The sequence below is a fragment of the Perca fluviatilis genome, chromosome 11 (assembly GCF_010015445.1).
Source record: "Perca fluviatilis chromosome 11, GENO_Pfluv_1.0, whole genome shotgun sequence".
Taxonomy (NCBI): Eukaryota; Metazoa; Chordata; class Actinopteri; order Perciformes; family Percidae; genus Perca; species Perca fluviatilis.
In genome coordinates, this window is record NC_053122.1 from 47,432 (window position 1) to 72,431 (window position 25,000).

Below are 25,000 nucleotides of genomic sequence, written 5' to 3' on the forward strand. Positions count from 1 at the left end.
ATTCATACGTATATCTGTTAATGTCCTGAAGAAGTTAAGGAGAAAAGACGAGAGTTTCAGTCCAAACCAGGTCTGTTTTCTGATCTGAACTGGTTGCTGGTTGTTTTGGTGTGGTCACATGATGCTCTGAAAGGTCTCCTCATGGTGCTCTGTACCCGACTCACAGGCACCTTCTCTGGGCTACATTTACCAGCAAGGACCCTTAAACTGAACTGTCATGTAAACAGGAGACGCTCGCTGTCATTTCACACACACACACACACACACACACACACACACACACACACAGACAGACGCACACAGAGACACACACACAGACAAACACACACACATACACAAACACACACACACATGCACATACATATATACACACGCACACAGACACACGCACACACATACACACAGACAGACAGACGTACACAGAGACACACACACACACACACACAGACACACACATACACTCACATACACAAACACACACACACATATATATATACACACACAGACAGACGCACACAGAGACACACACACATACACACAGACAGACAGACGCACATAGAGACACACACACACAGACACACATACAGACAGATAGACAGACAGACGCACACAGAGACACACACACAGACAAACACACACATACACTCACATACACAAACACACACACACATGCACATACATATATACACACACACACATACACACAGACAGACGTACACAGAGACACACACACACACACACACAGACAGACGCACACAGAGACACACACACAGACACACACATACACTCACATACACAAAACACACACACACACACACACATATATACACACACAGACAGACGCACACACAGACACACACACACATACACAAACACACACACACATGCACATACATATATACACACACACACATACACACAGACAGACGTACACAGAGACACACACACACACACACACAGACAGACGACACACACACACACACACACACACACACACACACACAGACAGATAGACAGACAGACGCACACAGAGACACACACACAGACAAACACACACATACACTCACATACACAAACACACACACACATGCACATACATATATACACACGCACACAGACACACACACACACATACACACAGACAGACGTACACAGAGACACACACACACACACAGACAGACGCACACAGAGACACACACAGACACACACATACACTCACATACACAAACACACACACACACACATATATATACACACACAGAGACACACACACATACACACAGACAGACAGACGCACATAGAGACACACACACACAGACACACACACACACAGATACACACACACACAGAAATAGACACAGACAGACACACATACACTCACACACATGCACAAACACACACACATGCACAAACACACACACGCACAAACACACACACAGACACACATACACTCACACACATGCACAAACACACACACGCACAAACACACACACAGACACAACCACACATACACACACAGACAGACGCACACACACAGTCACACATGCACAAACACACACATACACAAACACACACAGACACACACACACACACACACACACACACACACACACACACACACACACGCACACACACACAAGCTATATGAATTGTTGTGCATACGTTTTCTCATATCATACAAAGCTGTTGATGATGAATGAATTCATGAGGTCCAAAGTTAAAGAAACAGACAGCACTAACCAACCAATCAGCTTCCATCATCTCCACCACCATCAGCATCAAACCCACGCTGTCAGCTTGGGGGGGTGAAGACCCCAACGACCTGACATCAGCCCAAACTCAAAGGTCATGTGACCAGTCTACATGTGACCTCACCGACCGTTAGTTCGTACCATATCATATGGACCAGTCCATGAGAAAGAGCTGTATGGGAACATATAGAGGTGTGTGTGTGTGTGTGTGTGTCTGTCTGTGTGTGTCTCTGTGTGTGTGTGTGTGTGTGTGTCTCTGTGTGTGTCTGTCTGTGTGTGTGTCTGTGTGCGTGTGTTTGTGTGTTAATCCTCTGTTTGTTGTTTGTTTCTGCTGTTTGTTTACAGTGCTTTTATTCTGACATGTTCAGTAAACACAACAGGAAGTTCACCTGCGTCACCTTCTGTGGGAACCTGCACACGCACACACACACACACACACACACACACACACACACACACACACACACACACACACACACAACACACACACACACACACACACACACACACAGGTGTGATGATGTCACTGCCCCTCACCTGTCAGAGTAACTGATTAATCACCATCACCAAACTCCACCAGACTCCATGTAAATAATCAGGACTTTTATCATCGTAAAACACACTTCATTCAAAGTGGACAGAAACTAAATAAAACTACCAAAAGCCGTCTTGGTTCATCTTTCCACTGTTCCAACAATCAGCACTCTGGTTTGGTTGAAATAAACCCTTAATTCACCCATTTACATGTGGAGATATGCTGGCTCTATACACGCTAAAAGTCCTGATTATTTACATGGAGTCTGGTGGAGATATGCTGGCTCTATACACGCTAAAAGTCCTGATTATTTACATGGAGTCTGGTGGAGATATGCTGGCTCTATACACGCTAAAAGTCCTGATTATTTACATGGAGTCTGGTGGAGATATGCTGGCTCTATACACGCTAAAAGTCCTGATTATTTACATGGAGTCTGGTGGGTTTGGCGAGTTTCTGGGTTTCTTCAGGTGTGTGTGTGTGTGTGTTCATACCTGGTCAGTTTGTCATCTTATTGTCCTTGTCCAGAAGAGAGACAGAAACACACTGCAGCTGCTTTTATACCACATCCCTCTGACTGTGTGTGTGTCTGTCTGTGTGCATGTGTGTGTTTGTGTGTTAATCCTCTGTTTGTTGTTTGTTTCTGCTGTTTGTTTACCGTGCTTTTATTCTGACATATTCAGTAAACACAACAGGAAGTTCACCTGCGCCACCTTCTGTGGGAACCTGCACACACACACACACAGTCTGAATATTCTGCTGAGTCATGGTTACCAGCACCTTATTCGGTTTAATTCAGGCTCTGCCCACAACTCGTATTAACATGAACATGTCCCGCTGTCCGTCAGCTGTTTGTACAGTTACACACACACACACACACACACACACACACACACACACACACACACACACACACACACACACACACACACACACACACACACACACACACACACACACACACACACACACACACACACACACACACACACACACACACACACACTGACCAGAAATGAAAGGATCAATACACTGCTGAGATTTATTTCACTTTTACACACAGACAGAAACATCACAGTATGAATCACTATCATCACCATCAGGAGAACTGTCTCTGGGCTTCCCTATCTTCTTATTGGCTGTCGGGTGGGGGAGGCGGGGCTTACCTAGTCCTAAAGCCACTCAGGTGCGTTAGCAGTAACCAGGTATGGCCTGTTCTGGTTCCCTAGGGTTGGGGATTGTTTGGGGGTTTTCTGATACCGGTGCCTGAACGATACTTTTTAATAAAGTTTAAATAAAATACAAAAACAAGGGTAGTAAACGATAGTCGGCGACATTAAAGAAGGGCTGTTTATTGCTAAGGCCATATGGTCACAATGAAATGATTTAATAATAATGTAATAACTATAACTTCTAACAATGACTTATTTCACCAGTACGACAAAAACAACCACCAGATGGCAAAAGGGTATTTTACAATAACTTTGAATGCACCACGAGACTGGCAAGTTTCAAGTGAACGCACCGTCTGTGTTGTTTTTCAGACAGCAGCAGACTGTTAGGTCTCGCTGTCTGAATCCTCTGCAGTGAAATACAGACAAACTTTACACCGTTTAGCTGTCAGCATTTTAACCGTGGTTACTCCAGCTGCTAGCTAACGCTAGGCTAACGTTACCTGCTGCTAGCTAACGCTAGGCTAACATTACCTGCTGTCAGGTGTAGTGTTAACTAGCTAACACTAGGCTAACCTTACCTGCTACTAGCTAACACTAGGCTAACGTTACCTGATGTCAGGTGTAGTGTTAACTAGCTAACACTAGGCTAACCTTACCTGCTACTAGCTAACACTAGGCTAATGTTACCTGCTGTCAGGTGTAGTGTTAACTAGCTAACACTAGGCTAACCTTACCTGCTACTAGCTAACACTAGGCTAACGTTACCTGCTACTAGCTAACACTAGGCTAACGTTACCTGCTGCTAGCTAACGCTAGGCTAACGTTACCTGCTGTCAGGTGTAGTGTTAACTAGCTAACACTAGGCTAACGTAACCTGCTACTAGCTAACACTAGGCTAACCTTACCTGCTGTCAGGTGTAGTATTAACTAGCTAACACTAGGCTAACCTTACCTGCTACTAGCTAACACTAGGCTAACCTTACCTGCTGCTAGCTAACGCTAGGCTAACGTTACCTGCTGTCAGGTGTAGTGTTAACTAGCTAACGTTACCTGCTACTAGCTAACACTAGGCTAACGTTACCTGCTGCTAGCTAACGCTAGGCTAATGTTACCTGCCGTCAAGTGTAGTGTTAACTAGCTAACGTTACCTGCTACTAGCTGACACTAGGCTAATGTTACCTGCTGTCAAGTGTAGTGTTAACTAGCTAACGTTACCTGCTACTAGCTAACACTAGGCTATCGTTACCTGCTGTCAGGTGAAGTGTTAAGTAGCTAACGTTACCTGCTACTAGCTAACACTAGGCTAATGTTACCTGCTGTCAAGTGTAGTGTTAACTAGCTAACGTTACCTGCTACTAGCTAACGCTAGGCTAACGTTACCTGCTGTCAGGTGTAGTGCTGAGTAGCGTGACAGTGCAGCGATGCTTCTGTTGCCTCTAACGTCTGTTTCGGAGCATCAGAGAGCAGCGCTGGCTTATCAGTGGCACCGGAATGAGGCACCAAAATCTGCGTTACTATTCGGTCCGGTAAATACCGGTGGTAAGGTACCGTATCGGCACCGGGTCTCGGTACCCAACCCTATGGTTCCCTTCTTCGGTTCAGCTTTAAAGCTGAGTTGTATCTTCATGACTCGTTACTTGTTGCTCTAACTTTCACTTCTTTTTATAACTCAATAAAACAAGAATTTAGAAACTAAAAACCACAGAAACGATGGAAACATTTATTATTATTATTATTATAATATATTAATTTTAGTTGAAGTTGAGGCCGATGTGGGTGGAACCTGACTACTGAGGATCGGTCTTCTCCTCCTCCTCTTCCTGCTGCTGCTTCCTCCTCTTCTTCACCTCCTCCAGTCCCTCCTGGATCTGGGTCACGGCCTCCTGGTCTCCGGCCTGCTGGGCCAGACTCAGAGCCTCGTGGTAGAGCTGGACCGAGTCCTGGAGCCGGCCTGGTGGGTCACACACACACACACACACACACACACACACACAGAGACACACACACACACACACACACACACACACACACACACACAGACACATATACACACACACACACACACACACACACACAGACACACACACACACACACAGAGACACACACACACACACACAGACACACACACACACACACAGACACACACACACACACAGACACACACACACACACACACACACACACACACACACACACACACATATACACACACACACACACACACACACACAGAGACACACACACACACACACACAGACACACACACACACACACACACACACACACACACAGACACACACACACACACACACACACACACACACACACACACACACACACACACACACACACAGACACACACACACACATAGACACAGAGACACACACACACACACACACACACAGACACACACACACACACACACACACACACACACACACACACACAGACACACACACATATACACACACACACACACACACACACACACACATATTGAACATAGTGAAGTAAAAGTGACAGTACCGGTCTGACCTAGCTGTTAGCTGTTAGCTGCTAGTTGTTAGCAGTTAGCGGTCAGCTGTTAGCTGCTAGCTGTTAGCTGCTAGTTGTTAGCAGTTAGCGGTTAGCTGCTAGCTGTTAGCAGTTAGCTTGCTGCTTGTCTGACCTGTGTGCAGCAGGATGCCCGCCATGTTTCCCAGCAGCACGTGTTGGTCCGGGTGACCCGCGGAGCGGCTCAGATCCACCGCCTGCTGGACCAGCGCCAGGGCGTCGTCATGGCGACCCTGCAGATCCAAGATGGTGGCCAGGTCGCTCATCAGCACCAGAGTCTGCAGAACACACGGCCAGGACCTCAGTTTGGGCTTTTTCACTTTTTGTTTTTTTGCCCTGCTGCCTGTCTGTCTGCCTGCTGTCTCCTGCTTACCTGTCTGCCTATCTGTCTGCCTGTCTACCTGTCTGTCTCCCTGCCTGTCTGTCTGTCTCCCTACCTGTCTGTCTACCTGCCTGCCTGTCTCCCTACCCATCTGTCTCCCTGTCTGTCTGTCTCCCTACCTGTCTGTCTACCTGAGGGTATGTTTCTACCTGTCTGTCTACCTGAGGGTGCGTGTCTCCCTGTCTGTCTACCTGAGGGTGCCTGTCTCCCTGCTCTGAGCAGCAGATGTCCAGGGCCTTCTGGTAGTCCCGTCCTGCCTGCTCCAGCTGCAGTGAGGACGCCCGGTACCGAGCCCGGGAGTCCAGACAGAGTCCCAGCAGCAGCCGGGTCTCCTTCCTCAGAGCCTCCTGCTCCTCTGGAGACAACAACAACAACAACAACATAAACACAACAACATAAACAACAAAGATACAGATCAGATACAGTATTAGGGGACCACTAAGGTCTATATAAAAGAGACTTCAGATACAGTATTAGGGGACCACTAAGGTCTATATAAAAGAGACTTCAGATACAGTATTAGGGGACCACTAAGGTCTATATAAAAGAGACTTCAGATACAGTATTAGGGGACCACTAAGGTCTATATAAAAGAGACTTCAGATACAGTATTAGGGGACCACTAAGGTCTATATAAAAGAGACTTCAGATACAGTATTAGGGGACCACTAAGGCCTATATAAAAGAGACTTCAGATACAGTATTAGGGGACCACTAAGGTCTATATAAAGAGACTTCAGATACAGTATTAGGGGACCACTAAGGTCTATATAAAAGAGACTTCAGATACAGTATTAGGGGACCACTAAGGCCTATATAAAAGAGACTTCAGATACAGTATTAGGGGACCACTAAGGTCTATATAAAAGAGACTTCAGATACAGTATTAGGGGACCACTAAGGTCTATATAAAAGAGACTTCAGATACAGTATTAGGGGACCACTAAGGTCTATATAAAAGAGACTTCAGATACAGTATTAGGGGACCACTAAGGTCTATATAAAAGAGACTTCAGATACAGTATTAGGGGACCACTAAGGTCTATATAAAAGAGACTTCAGATACAGTATTAGGGGACCACTAAGGTCTATATAAAAGAGACTTCAGATACAGTATTAGGGGACCACTACGGTCTATATAAAAGAGACTTCAGATACAGTATTAGGGGACCACTAAGGTCTATATAAAAGAGACTTCAGATACAGTATTAGGGGACCACTACGGTCTATATAAAAGAGACTTCAGATACAGTATTAGGGGACCACTAAGGTCTATATAAAAGAGACTTCAGATACAGTATTAGGGGACCACTGAGGTCTCTATAAAAGAATCCAAAGAGCACCATGTCATGGGACCTTTAACGTGTTGGGGTCTCACCTGTCAGCTCCTCTGCAGCTGTTTCCTTCTGGTTCTGCAGTTTGGCCTCAAGAGACTCCAGACAGAACCTGAAGCCATGCTCTGCAAGCTCCACCCTCCAACACACACACACAGAGACACACACACACACACACAGAGACACACACACACACACACACACACACACACACACACACACACACACACACACACACACACAGTTACTAAATCAGCAGGTTTGTGACTGGAGTTTGGTGTGGACGATAAAGAAGGGTGGAATAAGAAGGGTGGAGGATAAAGAAGGGTGGAGGGGGGGTGAAGGGGGGGGTCTTACTTGTTCTGTTCAGCGTAGATGGTGGCGAGTTTCAGAGACATCTCGATGACAGCGTTGTCGTCCTGGAAACAGACAGGAAGTCATTGACTACTACATCCTGCTACACCCTACTACATCCTGCTATGTCCTGCTACACCCTGCTACACCCTACTACATCCTGCCACGGTCCTGCTACACCCTGCTACATCCTGCTACGTCCTGCTACACCCTGCTACACCCTACTACATCCTCTGTCCTGCTACACCCTGCTACACCCTGCTACTTCCTGCTACTTCCTGCTACACCCTACTACATCCTGCTACGTCCTGCTACACCCTGCTACACCCTGCTACATCCTGCTACATCCTGCTACACCCTACTACATCCTGCTACACCCTACTACATCCTGCTACACCCTGCTACATCCTGCTACACCCTACTACATCCTGCTACGTCCTGCTACACCCTGCTACATCCTGCTACGCCCTGCTGCACCCTACTACATCTTGCTACACCCTGCTACACCCTGCTACATCCTGCTACGCCCTGCTGCACCCTACTACATCCTGCTACGCCCTGCTGCACCCTGCTACACCCTACTACATCCTGCTAGGTCCTGCTACACCCTACTACATCCTGCTACACCCTACTACATCCTGCTACGTCCTGCTACACCCTACTACATCCTGCTACGCCCTGCTACACCCTACTACATCCTGCTATGTCCTGCTGCGTCCTGCTACACCCTACTACGCCCTGCTACACCCTACTACGTCCTGCTACGTCCTGCTATGTCCTGCTGCGTCCTGCTACACCCTACTACATCCTTCTATGTCCTGCTGCGTCCTGCTACACCCTACTACGTCCTGCTATGTCCCACAAGGCCCCTACACTCCTACTACATCCTGCTATGTCCTACTACGCCCCACCGGCCCTTAGCTACACCCTACTAAATCCTGCAGTCCTACTCTGTGTCCTTAACACCATACTACATCTTACTACACCCCTACACTCTGCTACATCCTGCTACGCCCTGTTGCACCCTACTACATCCTGCTAGCCTCTGCGTGTACTCCTGCTACACCCTACTACATCCTGCTATGTCCTGCTACACCCTACTACATCCTGGCTACACCCTACTACATCCTGCTGTCCCCACACCCTACTACATCCCACGCCTGCTACACCCTACTACATCCTACTATGTCCTGCCAGGCCTGCTACACCCTACTACGCTCTGCTACACCCTACTACGCCCCGCACGCCCCCTATGTCCTTACAGGCCCTGCTACACCTACTACATCCCTTTATGTCCTCGCCCAGCACCCCTATACTACTGCCCCTATGCCTGCTAAGCCTAAGCTACACCCTACTACATCCTGCTATGCCTACTACGCCCCAGCACCCCTACTACATCCGCTATGTCCGCACAGCCCCGCTACACCCTACTACGTCCCATATGCCTGCCAACCCTGCTACACCCTACTACATCCTGCTATGTCCTACTACGTCCTGCTACACCCTACTACATCCTGCTATGTCCTGCTGCGTCCTGCTACACCCTACTACATCCTGCTACGTCCTGCTATGTCCTGCTGCGTCCTGCTACACCCTACTACATCCTGCTATGTCCTACTACGTCCTGCTACACCCTACTACATCCTGCTATGTCCTACTACGTCCTGCTACACCCTACTACATCCTGCTATGTCCTACTACGTTCTGCTACACCCTACTACATCCTGCTATGTCCTACTACGTACTACGTCCTGCTACATCCTGCTACGCCCTGCTGCGTCCAGCAAGAGTCTGGGTCTGTCCCGTCAGACACCTCCTACCAAGAGCCTGGGTCTGTCCCAGGTTTCTCCCTAAAAGGGCGTTTTTCCTCACCACTGTCCCACTAAATGCTTGCTCTTGGGGGGAATTACTGTAATTGTTGGGTCTTTGTAAATTATAGAGTGTGGTCTAGACCTTCTCTATCTGTAAAGTGTCTCCAGATAACTCCTGTTATGATTTGATACTATAAATAACGTTGAAAATTGAAATAACGTTGAAAAAGACATCAAAAACTTACACACACACAGACAGACAGACACACACAGACACACACAGACACACAGACACACACACAGACAGACAGACAGACAGACAGACAGACAGACACACACACACAGACACACCTGTGGCGTTCCTCCCGACAGCAGGAAGCTCATCGCTGCTTTGAAGAGTTTTTCTGCCTGAGAGACGAAGACGAGGAAACAACGAAGGTGATGATGAAGGCAACCAGCTGTTGCCATAGTAACACAGAGCAGGTGACAGTAACCAGCTGAGCTGTGATTGGACGGTACTCACGCTGTCCAGCTGACCCTGAACGTAGGCCAGGTTCGCCATCTGAGGAAAAGTTACAAAGTACATTTACTCCAGCACTGTACATTGGGTCCAAATGTTGAGGTACTTGTACTGTACTTGAGTCACTTTCTACTTCTACTATGAAATATTGTTTTATTACTTATTACTGCACTACATTTCTGCACTCACAGATTCATTGGTTGCACTTTGTCTTTAAGTGTGTTCATTTCAATTATCCTATTTATCTAAAACAGTTTTTGGTTCCTTTTTCCTCCACTCATCATTTAAGACATACTGTACAGCTTTTCTTTTCAGTACCTCATGTTTCTAAGTCTAGATCAAAAAATGCTTTTATGTTTAAAGCACCTTCTGATTGGAATAACTTACCAGTAAATATTCGCTCCATTTCAACTTTCAGACTGTTCAAACATGCCTTGGCAATTCATTTTCAAACTAACTGTACATGTAGACTTTAATTCTCTCCAGATCTCATTCTTCACTTTTCTTTTCTTATTGAACCACTTAATTTCACTTTTCCAACAGTAACGTTTGGCTATATGTTGATGTATCATTATTCCCTGTTATTTATTATATTGTAATTGTAGGCTCTGTGTGTGTTTTTTTTTTGTTTTGTTTTTTTTTGTTTTGTGTTTTGTTTATTATGTTTGTATGTCTGTAGTGTTTATTGTTGTATTTTGTTCAGGACCCCCTCGAAAACGAGATGGCACATCTCAAGGGGTTATCCTAATAAAAGAATTTCACAAAGAATTTCACATTTTCCTGATGATAGTTACAGACTTTTACTTAAAGTGCTCATATTATGTTAATTTTCAGGTTCATAATTGTATTTAGAGGTTGTACCAAAATAGGTTTACATGGTTTAATTTTCCAAAAACACCATATATTAGTTGTACTGCACAATGTTGCAGCTCCTCTTTTCACCCTGTGTTCAGGTCTCTGTTTTAGCTACAGAGTGAGACCTCTCACTGCTGTTACATCTTTGTTGGGAGTCGCACATGCTCAGTAGCTAGGTAAGGACTACTAGCCAGTCAGAAGCAGAGTATGAGGGCGTGCCCTGACAGTACCTAGGTAAGGACTACTAGCCAGTCAGAAGCAGAGTATGAGGGCGTGTCCTGACAGTACCTAGGTAAGGACTACTAGCCAGTCAGAAGCAGAGTATGAGGGCGTGTCCTGACAGTACCTAGGTAAGGACTACTAGCCAGTCAGAAGCAGAGTATGGGCTTTTTCACTTTGTAAACCTATAATGTGCACAAAAAGATATATTACACAATATAGGAAAGGGGAAAAGCACTAAAGCATAATATGAGCAGTTTAAGTAACATTTTCACTGCAGGACTTTAACTGTAGCAGATGAACAGTACCATGTGGTATTAGTACTCTTACAGCAGTACAAGAGGAGAGTATTTGTAGTTACCAGGCTGTATGTGTAGAGGAGAGTACTTGTAGTTACCAGGCTGTATGTGTAGAGGAGAGTACTTGTAGTTACCAGGCTGTATGTGTAGAGGAGAGTACCGTAGCAGTTACCAGGCTGTATGTGTAGATGAGAGTACTGTAGTATTTACCAGGCTGTACGTGTAGATGACAGTACCGTAGTAGTTACCAGGCTGTATGTGTAGATGAGAGTACTTTAGTAGTTACCAGGCTGTCTGTGTAGATGACAGTACCGTAGTAGTTACCAGGCTGTATGTGTAGATGAGAGTACTGTAGTAGTTACCAGGCTGTATGTGTAGATGAGAGTAGTGTAGTATTTACCAGGCTGTATGTGTAGATGACAGTACCGTAGTAGTTACCAGGCTGTATGTGTAGATGAGAGTACTGTAGTAGTTACCAGGCTGTATGTGTAGATGAGAGTACCGTAGCAGTTACCAGGCTGTATGTGTAGATGAGAGTACTGTAGTAGTTACCAGGCTGTATGTGTAGATGAGAGTACTGTAGTAGTTACCAGGCTGTCTGTGTAGATGAGAGTACTGTAGTATTTACCAGGCTGTATGTGTAGATGATGGCCTGAGTGTTGTGGGTCTGATGAGCCAGAGCAACGGCCTGATGGAGGAAACCAGAGGCAGCCTGCAGCTGTCCCCGATACACACTTAGCTACACACACACACACACAGAAACACACACACAAACATAGACAGACAGACACACACACACACACAGACAGACACCCACACACACACAAACATGCACACACAGACACAGTTAGTGCAGTACTAGGAAAGTACTCCTAAAGTACAGCTGTTACTACAAAGATCCACTCTAATTGTTGTACTGGTTGTGTTTGTGGTACCTTGGCTTTCTTCAGCAGCAGGATAATGTCGTCCTCCTTCCTCTGGGCTTCATCTCGCTGGTCTTCATCAGACCTGCTGAACAGAGAGAAGGCTACACACACACACACACACACACACACACACACACACACACACACACACACACACACACACACACAGAGAGAGAGAGAGACACACACACACACACACACACAGAGACATATACACACATACACACATAAAAAAAAGAGTTTAAACATCAAAGAAGCATATGATATGAAGGATAAAAAAGAAGAGTGAATGGACCTTTTCCACAGCAGACATAAGTGGAATGCAGCCATCATTAATGGTTTAATACCAGGACCTCTCCTAAGTGGAATGCAGCCATCAGTAATGGTTTATACCAGGGCCTCTCCTAAGTGGAATGCAGCCATCAGTAATGGTTTAATACCAGGACCTCTCCTAAGTGGAATGCAGCCATCAGTAATGGTTTAATACCAGGACCTCTCCTAAGTGGAATGCAGCCATCATTAATGGTTTAATACCAGGGTCTCTCCTAAGTGGAATGCAGCCATCATTAATGGTTTAATACCAGGACCTCTCCTAAGTGGAATGCAGCCATCAGTAATGGTTTAATACCAGGACCTCTCCTAAGTGGAATGCAGCCATCATTAATGGTTTAATACCAGGACCTCTCCTAAGTGGAATGCAGCCATCATTAATGGTTTAATACCAGGGTCTCTCCTAAGTGGAATGCAGCCATCAGTAATGGTTTAATACCAGGACCTCTCCTAAGTGGAATGCAGCCATCAGTAATGGTTTAATACCAGGACCTCTCCTAAGTGGAATGCAGCCATCAGTAATGGTTTAATACCAGGGCCTCTCCTAAGTGGAATGCAGCCATCAGTAATGGTTTAATACCAGGACCTCTCCTTAAGTGGAATGCAGCCATCATTAATGGTTTAATACCAGGCCCCTCCTAAGTGGAATGCAGCCATCATTAATGGTTTAATACCAGGGTCTCTCCTAAGTGGAATGCAGCCATCAGTAATGGTTTAATACCAGGGTCTCTCCTAAGTGGAATGCAGCCATCAGTAATGGTTTAATACCAGGACCTCTCCTAAGTGGAATGCAGCCATCAGTAATGGTTTAACACCGGGGCCTCTCCTAAGTGGAATGCAGCCATCAGTAATGGTTTAATACCAGGGCCCTCCTAAGTGGAATGCAGCCATCATTAATGGTTTAATACCAGGGTCTCTCCTAAGTGGAATGCAGCCATCAGTAATGGTTTAATACCAGGGCCTCTCTTAAGTGGAATGCAGCCATCAGTAATGGTTTAATACCAGGACCTCTCCTAAGTGGAATGCAGCCATCAGTAATGGTTTAATACCAGGGCCTCTCCTAAGTGGAATGCAGCCATGGAATGGTTTAATACCAGGGCCTCTCCAAAGTGGAATGCAGCCATCAGTAATGGTTTAATACCAGGACCTCCTAAGTGGAATGCAGCCATCAGTAATGGTTTAATACCAGGGCCTCCTAAGTGGAATGCAGCCATCAGTAATGGTTTAATACCAGGACCTCTCCTAAGTGGAATGCAGCCATCAGTAATGGTTTAATACCAGGACCTCTCCTAAGTGGAATGCAGCCATCAGTAATGGTTTAATACCAGGACCTCTCCTAAGTGGAATGCAGCCATCAGTAATGGTTTAATACCAGGGCCTCTCCTAAGTGGAATGCAGCCATCAGTAATGGTTTAATACCAGGGTCTCTCCTAAGTGGAATGCAGCCATCAGTAATGGTTTAATACCAGGGCCTCTCCTAAGTGGAATGCAGCCATCATTAATGGTTTAATACCAGGACCTCTCCTAAGTGGAATGCAGCCATCATTAATGGTTTAATACCAGGGTCTCTCCTAAGTGGAATGCAGCCATCAGTAATGGTTTAATACCAGGACCTCTCCTAAGTGGAATGCAGCCATCAGTAATGGTTTAATACCAGGACCTCTCCTAAGTGGAATGCAGCCATCAGTAATGGTTTAACACACCTGTGCTGTTCCTACTAGGACATGTCAACATGTCTGCCGTGATAAAGGTCCATAAACGTACCAACGGCCGCCCACAGCACTCCTCTTCTTCTTCTTCTTCCTCCTCCTCCTCCTCCTCCTCCTCCTCCTCCTCCTCCTCCTCTGTGTGCTCTGGAGGTCCCCCCCGATGGACTCATGTCTCACGGTTACCCAGCATGCCGAGTGCTTCCCCTGCCCAGTCTGTGATGTCACAGAGCGGTCCCACTGCTGTCTGACATGAAGGAAAGACACATTTTACACGATGACATCATGTTTATTTAGTAAATGATAGTCCCATTCATTTTATAAGTAGTCTAGAACGACAGACAGGTAGAGAGAGTGAGACAGAGAGACAGACAGACAGGTAGAGAGTGAGACAAAGAGACATTTTACATGATTACATGATTTCATTTAGTAAATGATAGTCCCATTTAGTTTAAAAGTAGTCAATAACGATGGGATAGCTCTGTTTAGGCCGAGAGTGAGACAGGCAGACAGACAGAGAGAGTGAGACAGAGAGATAGACAGACAGACAGACAGAGAGAGCTCCTCAGATTACTGCAGGGTAAATCCAGGCAGCTAGCTAGACTATCTGTGTGTCTGTCTGTCTGTATGTTTTCCTCTACCTGTCTGTCTGTCTCTACCTGTCTGCATGTATGTCTTCCTCTACCTGTCTGTCTGTCTCTACCTGTCTGCATGTATGTCTGCCTCTACCTGTCTTTCTGTCTGTCTGTCTGTCTCAGTTTCCTTTATTGGCATGAACAAAGAAAACAGGTTGCCAGTCACATATAAATACATACAGTACACAGATTCTATAAGTTAGGTCTCTCTCTCTCTACCTGTCTGTCTGAAACAAACTGACCTTCCAGCTAAGATGTCTCTCTCTACCTGTCTGTCTCCCTCTCTCCCTGTCTGTCTGTTTGAAACACACTAACCTTGCAGCAGCTGTGTCTCACTCTTTACCTGTTTCTCGCTCTCTCTACCTGTCTGTCTGTCTCTCTCTGTCTCACTCTCTTTACCGGTTTCTCTCTCTCTGTCTGTCTGCAACAAAATGACCTTCCAGCTAAGATCTGTTCCTCTCGCTCTCTCTACCTGTCTGTCTCTCTCCCTGTCTGTCTGTGTGAGACACACTAACCTTGCAGCAGCTATGTGTCTCAGGTGTCCTCGTGTCCCTCTGAGTCCTCTCAGAGTCTGAGTGACAGCGCTGCGAACGTTGCAAGCCGCCATCTTAACTGTTTACACTACGAGCGGAAGTCCCGAGCGGTGACTCAGAGCCTTCACAATAAAAGCACCAGAGGCAAAAAAAAAACAAAAAAACATTTCATTTTCACTCAACGTTTGGAAGAATTTAGAGCAGAGATCTTCAACAGGGGGTCCGGGGCCCCTAGGGGGTCCTCAGAGTCACTATAGGGCGGTCTTCAAATATTTTTTTTATTATAACATAATTCCAACATATTATTAGCAGATATAAATCTCCACTGATGATAGGCTTACTGGCCTATATGTAAGGTAGTTACTAAGATATCCACATACAAATATACTGTAGTTAATCCTAAAGATTTACTGTGCCACATGTATGTGTAACATTAAATTATTTAAAAAATCATGCCAACAATTAATATTTTAATAGCTCAGTTTTCTATGCAAAAAAAAGAAGGTATAAATGCTTTAGGCTGCCCACACGTTATTGTAGGCCCAGTTTAATATGCAACTTCATTTTCTCCAATATATGTAGTAGGGGTCCCTGCTCTGTCTTTCTTTCTGTTAAGGGGTCCTTGGCTTAAAAAACATTGAAGACCCCTGCTTTAGAGCAATATTTAGGGCTTCAAGTCCCAGCACACAGTTAGGTAACACATACATATATTGTTTCTATGTTATTGGTAAATTCTACATATAAAATTGAAATTTCTTTGAATCTTTTAATACATTTTCTCACTACAGGATTCACTGAAAATATGTAATAAAAGTACAGCAGTATTCTCAGCTTCATGTAGTAAAAGTACAGCAGTATTCTCAGCTTCATGTAGTAAAAGTACAGCAGTATTCTCAGCCTCATGTAGTAAAAGTACAGCAGTATTCTCAGCCTCATGTAGTAAAAGTACAGCAGTATTCTCAGCTTTATGTAGTAAATAGAAATGTTCCTTTGAGTCCTTTTTGATGATAAAACAGGTAATCTAGTGTGATGTCAGCTTGTTAAATGTGAATATGTTCTAGTGTCTTCTCTCCTCTGGGACAGGACACTGAAGATCTTTGAGTTGGGGACAAAACGAGACATTTGATGACATCATCTTGGGCTTTTTGGGAAACTCTGATCTACATTTTACAGACCTAACTACTGATCCATTCATCCAGACAATAATCCACACATTAAAGCACCATGACAGTAATCGGTAGTTTGAGCTTTAATGGAAACTTAAAACCATATGTGAAGGAGTGAATGTAGAGATGTCCTCACTACCATGACACACACACACACACACACACACACACACACACACACACACACACACACACACACACACACACACACACACACACACACACACACACACACACACACACACACACACACACCTTTCCTCTGAGTGTTTTTTCTTAATGTCACATCTTTCTCTTTTATATAAAATGGATAATTTCATTTTCTGTACGGACAAACAGAAAGGTTGGTTGACTGAAAAAATGAACTTAAGTGAGTAAAACGTGAGTATCTGTAGTAACTGTAGTAACTGTAGTTGTAGTAGGCTATGTGTAGTATCTGTAGTAACTGTAGTAGCTGTATCTGTAGTATGTGTAGTATCTGTAGTAACTGTAGTATGTGTAGTATCTGTTGCAGCTTTCTTCTTCTCAAGGAAAACTCAAAGTTAGTTAGAAGCAGCCCAGAAAGCTTGTATCTCCATCCCAGAGTCCCAGTCTCAGTCTCTTTAATGAGAAGGTGGCATTCTCCAGGAGTAAACAGCTGTTCACAAAACCCCAAACACACAGACTCCTCTCCTCTCTCCTCATCTCCTCTTCTCTATCTGAATGAATGTCCAGGCGACTGATACTGAAGAAAAGTTGAAAACAAGTTCTGCGGTTTCTTTTTTTCTCTGCAAAATCATGGGAATGTGGGAAAAAACAGTCGCCTCTTTTCTCAAAATAATTAAGCAACAGTTGCGTTCACTGTGGGGGGGCCAGTGGTGCGTTCACTGTGTGGAGCCAGTGTTGCATTCACTGTGTGGGACCAGTGTTGCATTCACTGCGGGCGCTCGCCGCTGTGGTCCAGCTGGTGCACGCGCAGCAGCGAGCTGGTGAAGAAGAACTGGCCGCACGTGAAGCAGTAGTGAGGTTTCCAGTGTTGCATTCACTGTGAGGGACCAGTGTTGCATTCACTGTGAGGGACCAGTGTTGCATTCACTGTGTGGGACCAGTGTTGCATTCACTGTGAGGGACCAGTGTTGCATTCACTGTGAGGGACCAGTGTTGCATTCACTGTGTGGGACCAGTGTTGCATTCACTGTGTGGGACCAGTGTTGCATTCACTGTGAGGGACCAGTGTTGCATTCACTGTGTGGGACCAGTGTTGCATTCACTGTGTGGGACCAGTGTTGCATTCACTGTGTGGGACCAGTGTTGCATTCACTGTGTGGGACCAGTGTTGCATTCACTGTGTGGGACCAGTAGCATTACAGGGGTGAAAGTCACTGGGTGGCACCGTGTTTGCATTTTTGCGTGTGGCTATGCACACTGTGTGGGACCGGTGGTGCGTTCACTGTGTGGGACCGGTGGTGCGTTCACTGTGTGGGACCGGTGGTGCGTTCACTGTGTGGGACCGGTGGTGCGTTCACTGTGAGGGGACCAGTGGTGCGTTCAGTGTGTGGGACCGGTGGTGCGTTCACTGTGAGGGGACCAGTGGTGCGTTCAGTGTGTATGGACCAGTGTGGTGCCTGTGTGTGGACCGGGGTAGTGCTCACTGTGTGGGACCGGTGGTGCGTTCACTGTGAGAGGACCAGTGGTGCGTTCAGTGTGTGGGACCGGTGGTGCGTTCACTGTGAGGGGACCGGTGGTGCGTTCAGTGTGCGGGACCGGTGGTGCGTTCACTGTGCAGGCCTGTGGGTCAGGAATCTCTTGAGGTGCAGCCGCAGCACCCCGCGGGTTTTGAACGTCTTTCCGCAGCCACAGGCGTGCGGGCGCTCGCCGCTGTGGTCCAGCTGGTGCACGCGCAGCAGCGAGCTGGTGAAGAAGAACTGGCCGCACGTGAAGCAGTAGTGAGGTTTCTCTCCCGTGTGTTTGGACCGCTGGTGGCTCAGCAGGGAGCCCGACGTGGTGAAGCTCCGCCCACATTCCTGGGGACGACATATACACACACACACAGCTGTTAATTCACATAATATATACACACACACACACAGCTGTTAATTCACACAATATATACACACACACACACAGCTGTTAATTCACATAATATATACACACACACACAGCTGTTAATTCACATAATATATACACACACACACACAGCTGTTAATTCACACAATATATACACACACACACACAGCTGTTAATTCACATAATATATACACACACACACAGCTGTTAATTCACACAATATATACACACACACACACAGCTGTTAATTCACACAATATATACACACACAAAATAAATTACACACAATATATACACACACACACAGCTGTTAATTCACACAATATATACACACACACACAGCTGTTAATTCACATAATATATACACACACACACACAGCTGTTAATTCACACAATATATACACACACACACACAGCTGTTAATTCACACAATATATACACACATAATAATACCAGATTACACAATATATACACACACACACAGTGTAATTCACACAATATATACACACACACAGTGTTAATTCACACAATATATACAATAATAATAACACACAGCTGTTAATTCACACAATATATACACACACACACACAGCTGTTAATTCACACAATATATACACACACACACACAGCTGTTAACTCAATAATAATATATACACACACACACAGCTGTTAATCCACACAATATATACACACACACACACAGCTGTTAATTCACACAATATATACACAATAATAATAATAATAATAATAATAATAATACATATAATAATAATAATAACTAGTTAATTACACACACATAATAATACACAAATTATCATAACACAAATATAATAATATATACAATATCATCAATACAACAGCTGTTAATCAATAATATATACACACAATAAAAATTTATCCAATAATATATTAATAATAATATCATCATTATCATCAATAATATCATCATCATCAATATCATCATCATCATCATCCAAGTAATACAACATAATAATAACTAGTACTATCATTAACACAATATATAATAATAATAATATATAATAATATCACATAACCAGTTATCACATCAATAACAATAAATAACAATATTAACAATAATATAATATCAATATCATCATCAATATCATCATCATCATCAATTGTTAATATCATTATCATATAATCATCAATATCATTGTTAATACTAACATAATAATACATCATTCGATAATATCATCATCATCATCATATCATAATACATACATCAATAATATCATTATATTAATAATATCATAACATAATAATACACCAGTAATACATATCAATATATAATAATATCATCATCATCATTGTTATCATCATTATCAATATAATAATATCATCATCACATACACAGCTGTTAATAATATATAATATCATCATCAGTCGTTAATACAGACAATATATTATCATCATCATCAAATTTAATACACAATATATACAATAACATCAATAAGTTAATATTATATACATATACATCATCATCAACAATACCATATAATATATCAATATAATAATATCATTGAAATATATACATAATAATATCATCATCATCATCAGCTGTTAATAATAGACAATATATATATATCATCATCAATATCATCATCATCAATACATAATATCATCATCATCATCATCATCATCATCAATAAAGTTAATAACACAATATATAATATCATCATCAATTAATATACAATATATTATCATAATCATCATCAACATCACAATATCATCATCATCACATAATAGTAATATCACATAATACATACATATCATCATCACATCACCGCAGTTAATACAACAATATACTATCATCACATATCATCATCACATGTTATCATAAGTACAATATATACATCATCAATAATAATATCACATAATACTACTATCATCATCATCATCATCACCATTAATATCACACCATATACAACAATAATCATCATCATCATCATCATCATCATCATCATCATCATCAATAGCTGTTAATATAAGACAATATATATATCATCATCATCAATAATAATTGTTAATAGACAATATATATACACACACACATCACCATAATATCATCATCATCATCAACATCATCATCATCATCATCATTGTTAATAAAATCAATAATATATATACATCATCAGCTGTTAATACAATATAATTACCACAATATCAATACCAAAAAAAACAACACACATACCGCTGTTAATACAACAATAATACACAATAACACACATCATCACACATCACACACAGCTATTAATACAACAATATATACAAAATATCATCATACAATATAACAACATCACAATACCGTTAATACAAAAAATAATATCATATCACATTATCATCACAGACAATATATATAATACCAACAATAAATACATCATCAATAACAATACACATAATACCAATACCAATACCACATAACAACACATACCATATCATCATCATCATCAATACCAGTTACTTACAGAGAGTGCTGTGGGATAGATCCATTAATATCTGTATAGATGGTGAGCCAGGTCCGCACACACTCAACGATATAACCATAGATATAACCATAGACAATCCATAGATATCAACCATAGAACTTAACCATAGATATAACCATAGGTATAACCATAGGTATAACCATAGTATAACCATAGAAACAACCATAGAACTTAACCATAGACATAACCATAGGATATAACCATAGGTATAACCATAGGTATAACCATAGGTATAACCATAGATATAACCATAGGTATAACCATAGGTATAACCATAGGTATAACCATAGATATAACCATAGATATAACCATAGATATAACCATAGATATAACCATAGGTATAACCATAGATATAACCATAGAACTTAACCATAGATATAACCATAGGTATAACCATAGGTATAACCATAGGTATAACCATAGAACTTAACCATAGAACTTAACCATAGATATAACCATAGATATAACCATAGATATAACCATAGATATAACCATAGGTATAACCATAGGTATAACCATAGATATAACCATAGGTATAACCATAGGTATAACCATAGATATAACCATAGATATAACCATAGATATAACCATAGATATAACCATAGAACTTAACCATAGGTATAACCATAGATATAACCGTAGATATAACCATAGGTATAACCATAGAACTTAACCATAGGTATAACCATAGGTATAACCATAGGTATAACCATAGAACTTAACCATATATATAACCATAGGTATAACCATAGGTATAACCATAGGTATAACCATAGAACTTAACCATAGGTATAACCATAGATATAACCATAGATATAACCATATATATAACCATAGATATAACCATAGAACTTAACCATAGGTATAACCATAGATATAACCGTAGATATAACCATAGGTATAACGATAGATCTAACCATAGGTATAACCATAGGTATAACCATAGATATAACCATAGATATAACCATAGAACTTAACCATAGGTATAACCATAGATATAACCGTAGATATAACCATAGGTATAACCATAGGTATAACCATAGAACTTAACCATATATATAACCATAGGTATAACCATAGGTATAACCATAGGTATAACCATAGGTATAACCATAGATATAACCATAGATATAACCATAGATATAACCATAGAACTTAACCATAGGTATAACCATAGATATAACCGTAGATATAACCATAGGTATAACGATAGACCTAACCATAGGTATAACCATAGGTATAACCATAGATATAACCGTAGGTATAACCGTAGGTATAACCATAGATATAACCATAGGTATAAAGATAGATATAACCATAGATCTAACCATAGGTATAAAGATAGATATAACCATAGGTATAACCATAGATATAAAGATAGATATAACCATAGAACTTAACCATAGGTATAACCATAGATATAACCGTAGATATAACCATAGGTATAACCATAGATATAACCGTAGATATAACCATAGGTATAAAGATAGATATAACCATAGATCTAACCATAGGTATAAAGATAGATATAACCATAGGTATAACCATAGATATAAAGATAGATATAACCATAGGTATAACCATAGATCTAACCGTAGATATAACCATAGTATAACCATAGATATAACCGTAGTATAATAGTATACATAATAACATATTAACATAGTATAAACCATAGATATAACCAGGTATAACCATAAGTATAACCATATATAAATATATAAATACATAAACCATAGTTAAAGATATATAAAATAGATATAACCATAATCAACCTAGAAAGATAATATAACCATAGGTATAACCAATATAAAGATAGATATAACCATAGTATAAATAATATATAGTATAACCATAGATAAACCATATATAACCATAGTATAACCATAGATATAAAGATAGATATAACCATAGTTAGATAATTACAGTATAACCTATTAAAAAGATTAACCATAGTATACCATAGATATAACCATAGATATAACCTAGGTATACATAGTATAAAATAGATATAACCATAGGTATAAAGATAGATATAACCATAGATATAACCATAGGTATAAAGATAGATATAACCATAGGTATAACCATAGGTATAAAGATAGATATAACCATAGGTATAACCATAGATATAACCATAGATATAACCATAGGTATAACCATAGGTATAAAGATAGATATAACCATAGGTATAAAGATAGATATAACCATAGGTATAACCATAGATATAACCATAGATATAACCATAGGTATAACCATAGATATAACCATAGGTATAACCATAGGTATAACCATAGGTATAAACATAGATATAACCATAGGTATAACCATAGATATAAAGATAGATATAACCATAGGTATAAAGATAGATATAACCATAGGTATAACCATAGATATAACCATAGATATAACCATAGGTATAAAGATAGATATAACCATAGGTATAAAGATAGATATAACCATAGGTATAACCATAGGTATAAACATAGATATAACAATAGGTATAACCATAGATATAACCATAGGTATAACCATAGATATAACCATAGGTATAACCATAGGTATAACCATAGATATAACCATAGGTATAACCGTAGATATAACCATAGGTATAAAGATAGATATAACAATAGGTATAACCATAGAACTTAACCACACGTCCTTTCTTTATGTCTGACATATCGTTATCTTAGTATCTGTCCGTCCTCTGTGCTGATTCCTACCGTCTGTTTCCACTTCTGTCTTCATTACAGCTCAGTAGCTTCTAAAACCTGCAGTGGTGGGTTCCTGAGCCTGTTGGTGCTGAATCGATCAGCACACAGCAGCTTTTAGACATGTGTCTGGTGTGTTGGAGCCATTTCACCACTCTGGTTGTATAGGCTACCATGTTGGTTAGGTCAATGTGCAGTGTTATGTGTGAGCACTGGGTGGAGCACTGCCTTTGGGAAGGCCTACAGGTAATCAGCCACAGGTACACAGGTGGGTGGGAAACGGGGAAAGCAGACATCTTTTCACCGTGTTGGTGTTTGTCGGTGTTTAAATTGTTTGACGAGGAAAATGGATGGAACTAAACCAGAAATGAAATGGACTGTATGCTTGTGCGACGGTAAGCAGGCCGTTACTGGAAATAAATGGGTCACAGCACCGAAACGCAGACAAACCGTGGACATTGACTATTGGCACGCACCCCCCTGGTCCCACCGTACTGGCCTGATGTAGGAGCTGGTAACAGACTCTACATGTTGGTGGCTAGCAGACAAGTCCACGGGGGGGAGGAGAGATGGGACTTAAATGCCCTCCGTCTCTATATTCCACTGGCTTGGTTGGAATTCCCAAAAGGAGGGTAGGACCCTGTAGATGG

General features: G+C 42.1%; 2 protein-coding genes across 3 annotated transcripts in view; both read right to left on the bottom strand.

The window, feature by feature from the left end:
- Positions 1 to 5,176: 5,176 nt before the first annotated feature.
- ttc19 (tetratricopeptide repeat domain 19) lies at positions 5,177 to 16,029 on the bottom strand. The gene is given in 12 exon segments (XM_039816953.1): positions 5,177 to 5,412; positions 6,132 to 6,294; positions 6,590 to 6,753; positions 7,777 to 7,871; positions 8,090 to 8,151; positions 10,249 to 10,305; positions 10,421 to 10,459; positions 12,419 to 12,529; positions 12,726 to 12,817; positions 14,811 to 14,880; positions 14,882 to 14,999; positions 15,903 to 16,029. Coding segments are annotated over 12 exon segments (1,227 nt in total). The 5' UTR covers positions 15,995 to 16,029; the 3' UTR covers positions 5,177 to 5,248.
- A 1,116-nt stretch (positions 16,030 to 17,145) lies between these two features.
- Positions 17,146 to 25,000, bottom strand: part of LOC120568960 (zinc finger protein 664-like) — a 25,366-nt gene continuing 17,511 nt past the window's right edge. The window contains exons 8-9 of one of the 2 annotated variants that reach the window (XM_039816727.1): positions 18,991 to 19,089; positions 17,146 to 18,065 (exon numbers count right to left, since the gene is read on the bottom strand). In XM_039816727.1, coding sequence (XP_039672661.1) covers positions 18,000 to 18,065; positions 18,991 to 19,089 — 165 coding nt within the window. In that variant the 3' untranslated portion in view covers positions 17,146 to 17,999. Of the gene's footprint in view, positions 18,066 to 18,715; positions 19,090 to 25,000 lie in introns of those variants that run through there. The other variant, XM_039816726.1, reaches the window with a different exon arrangement.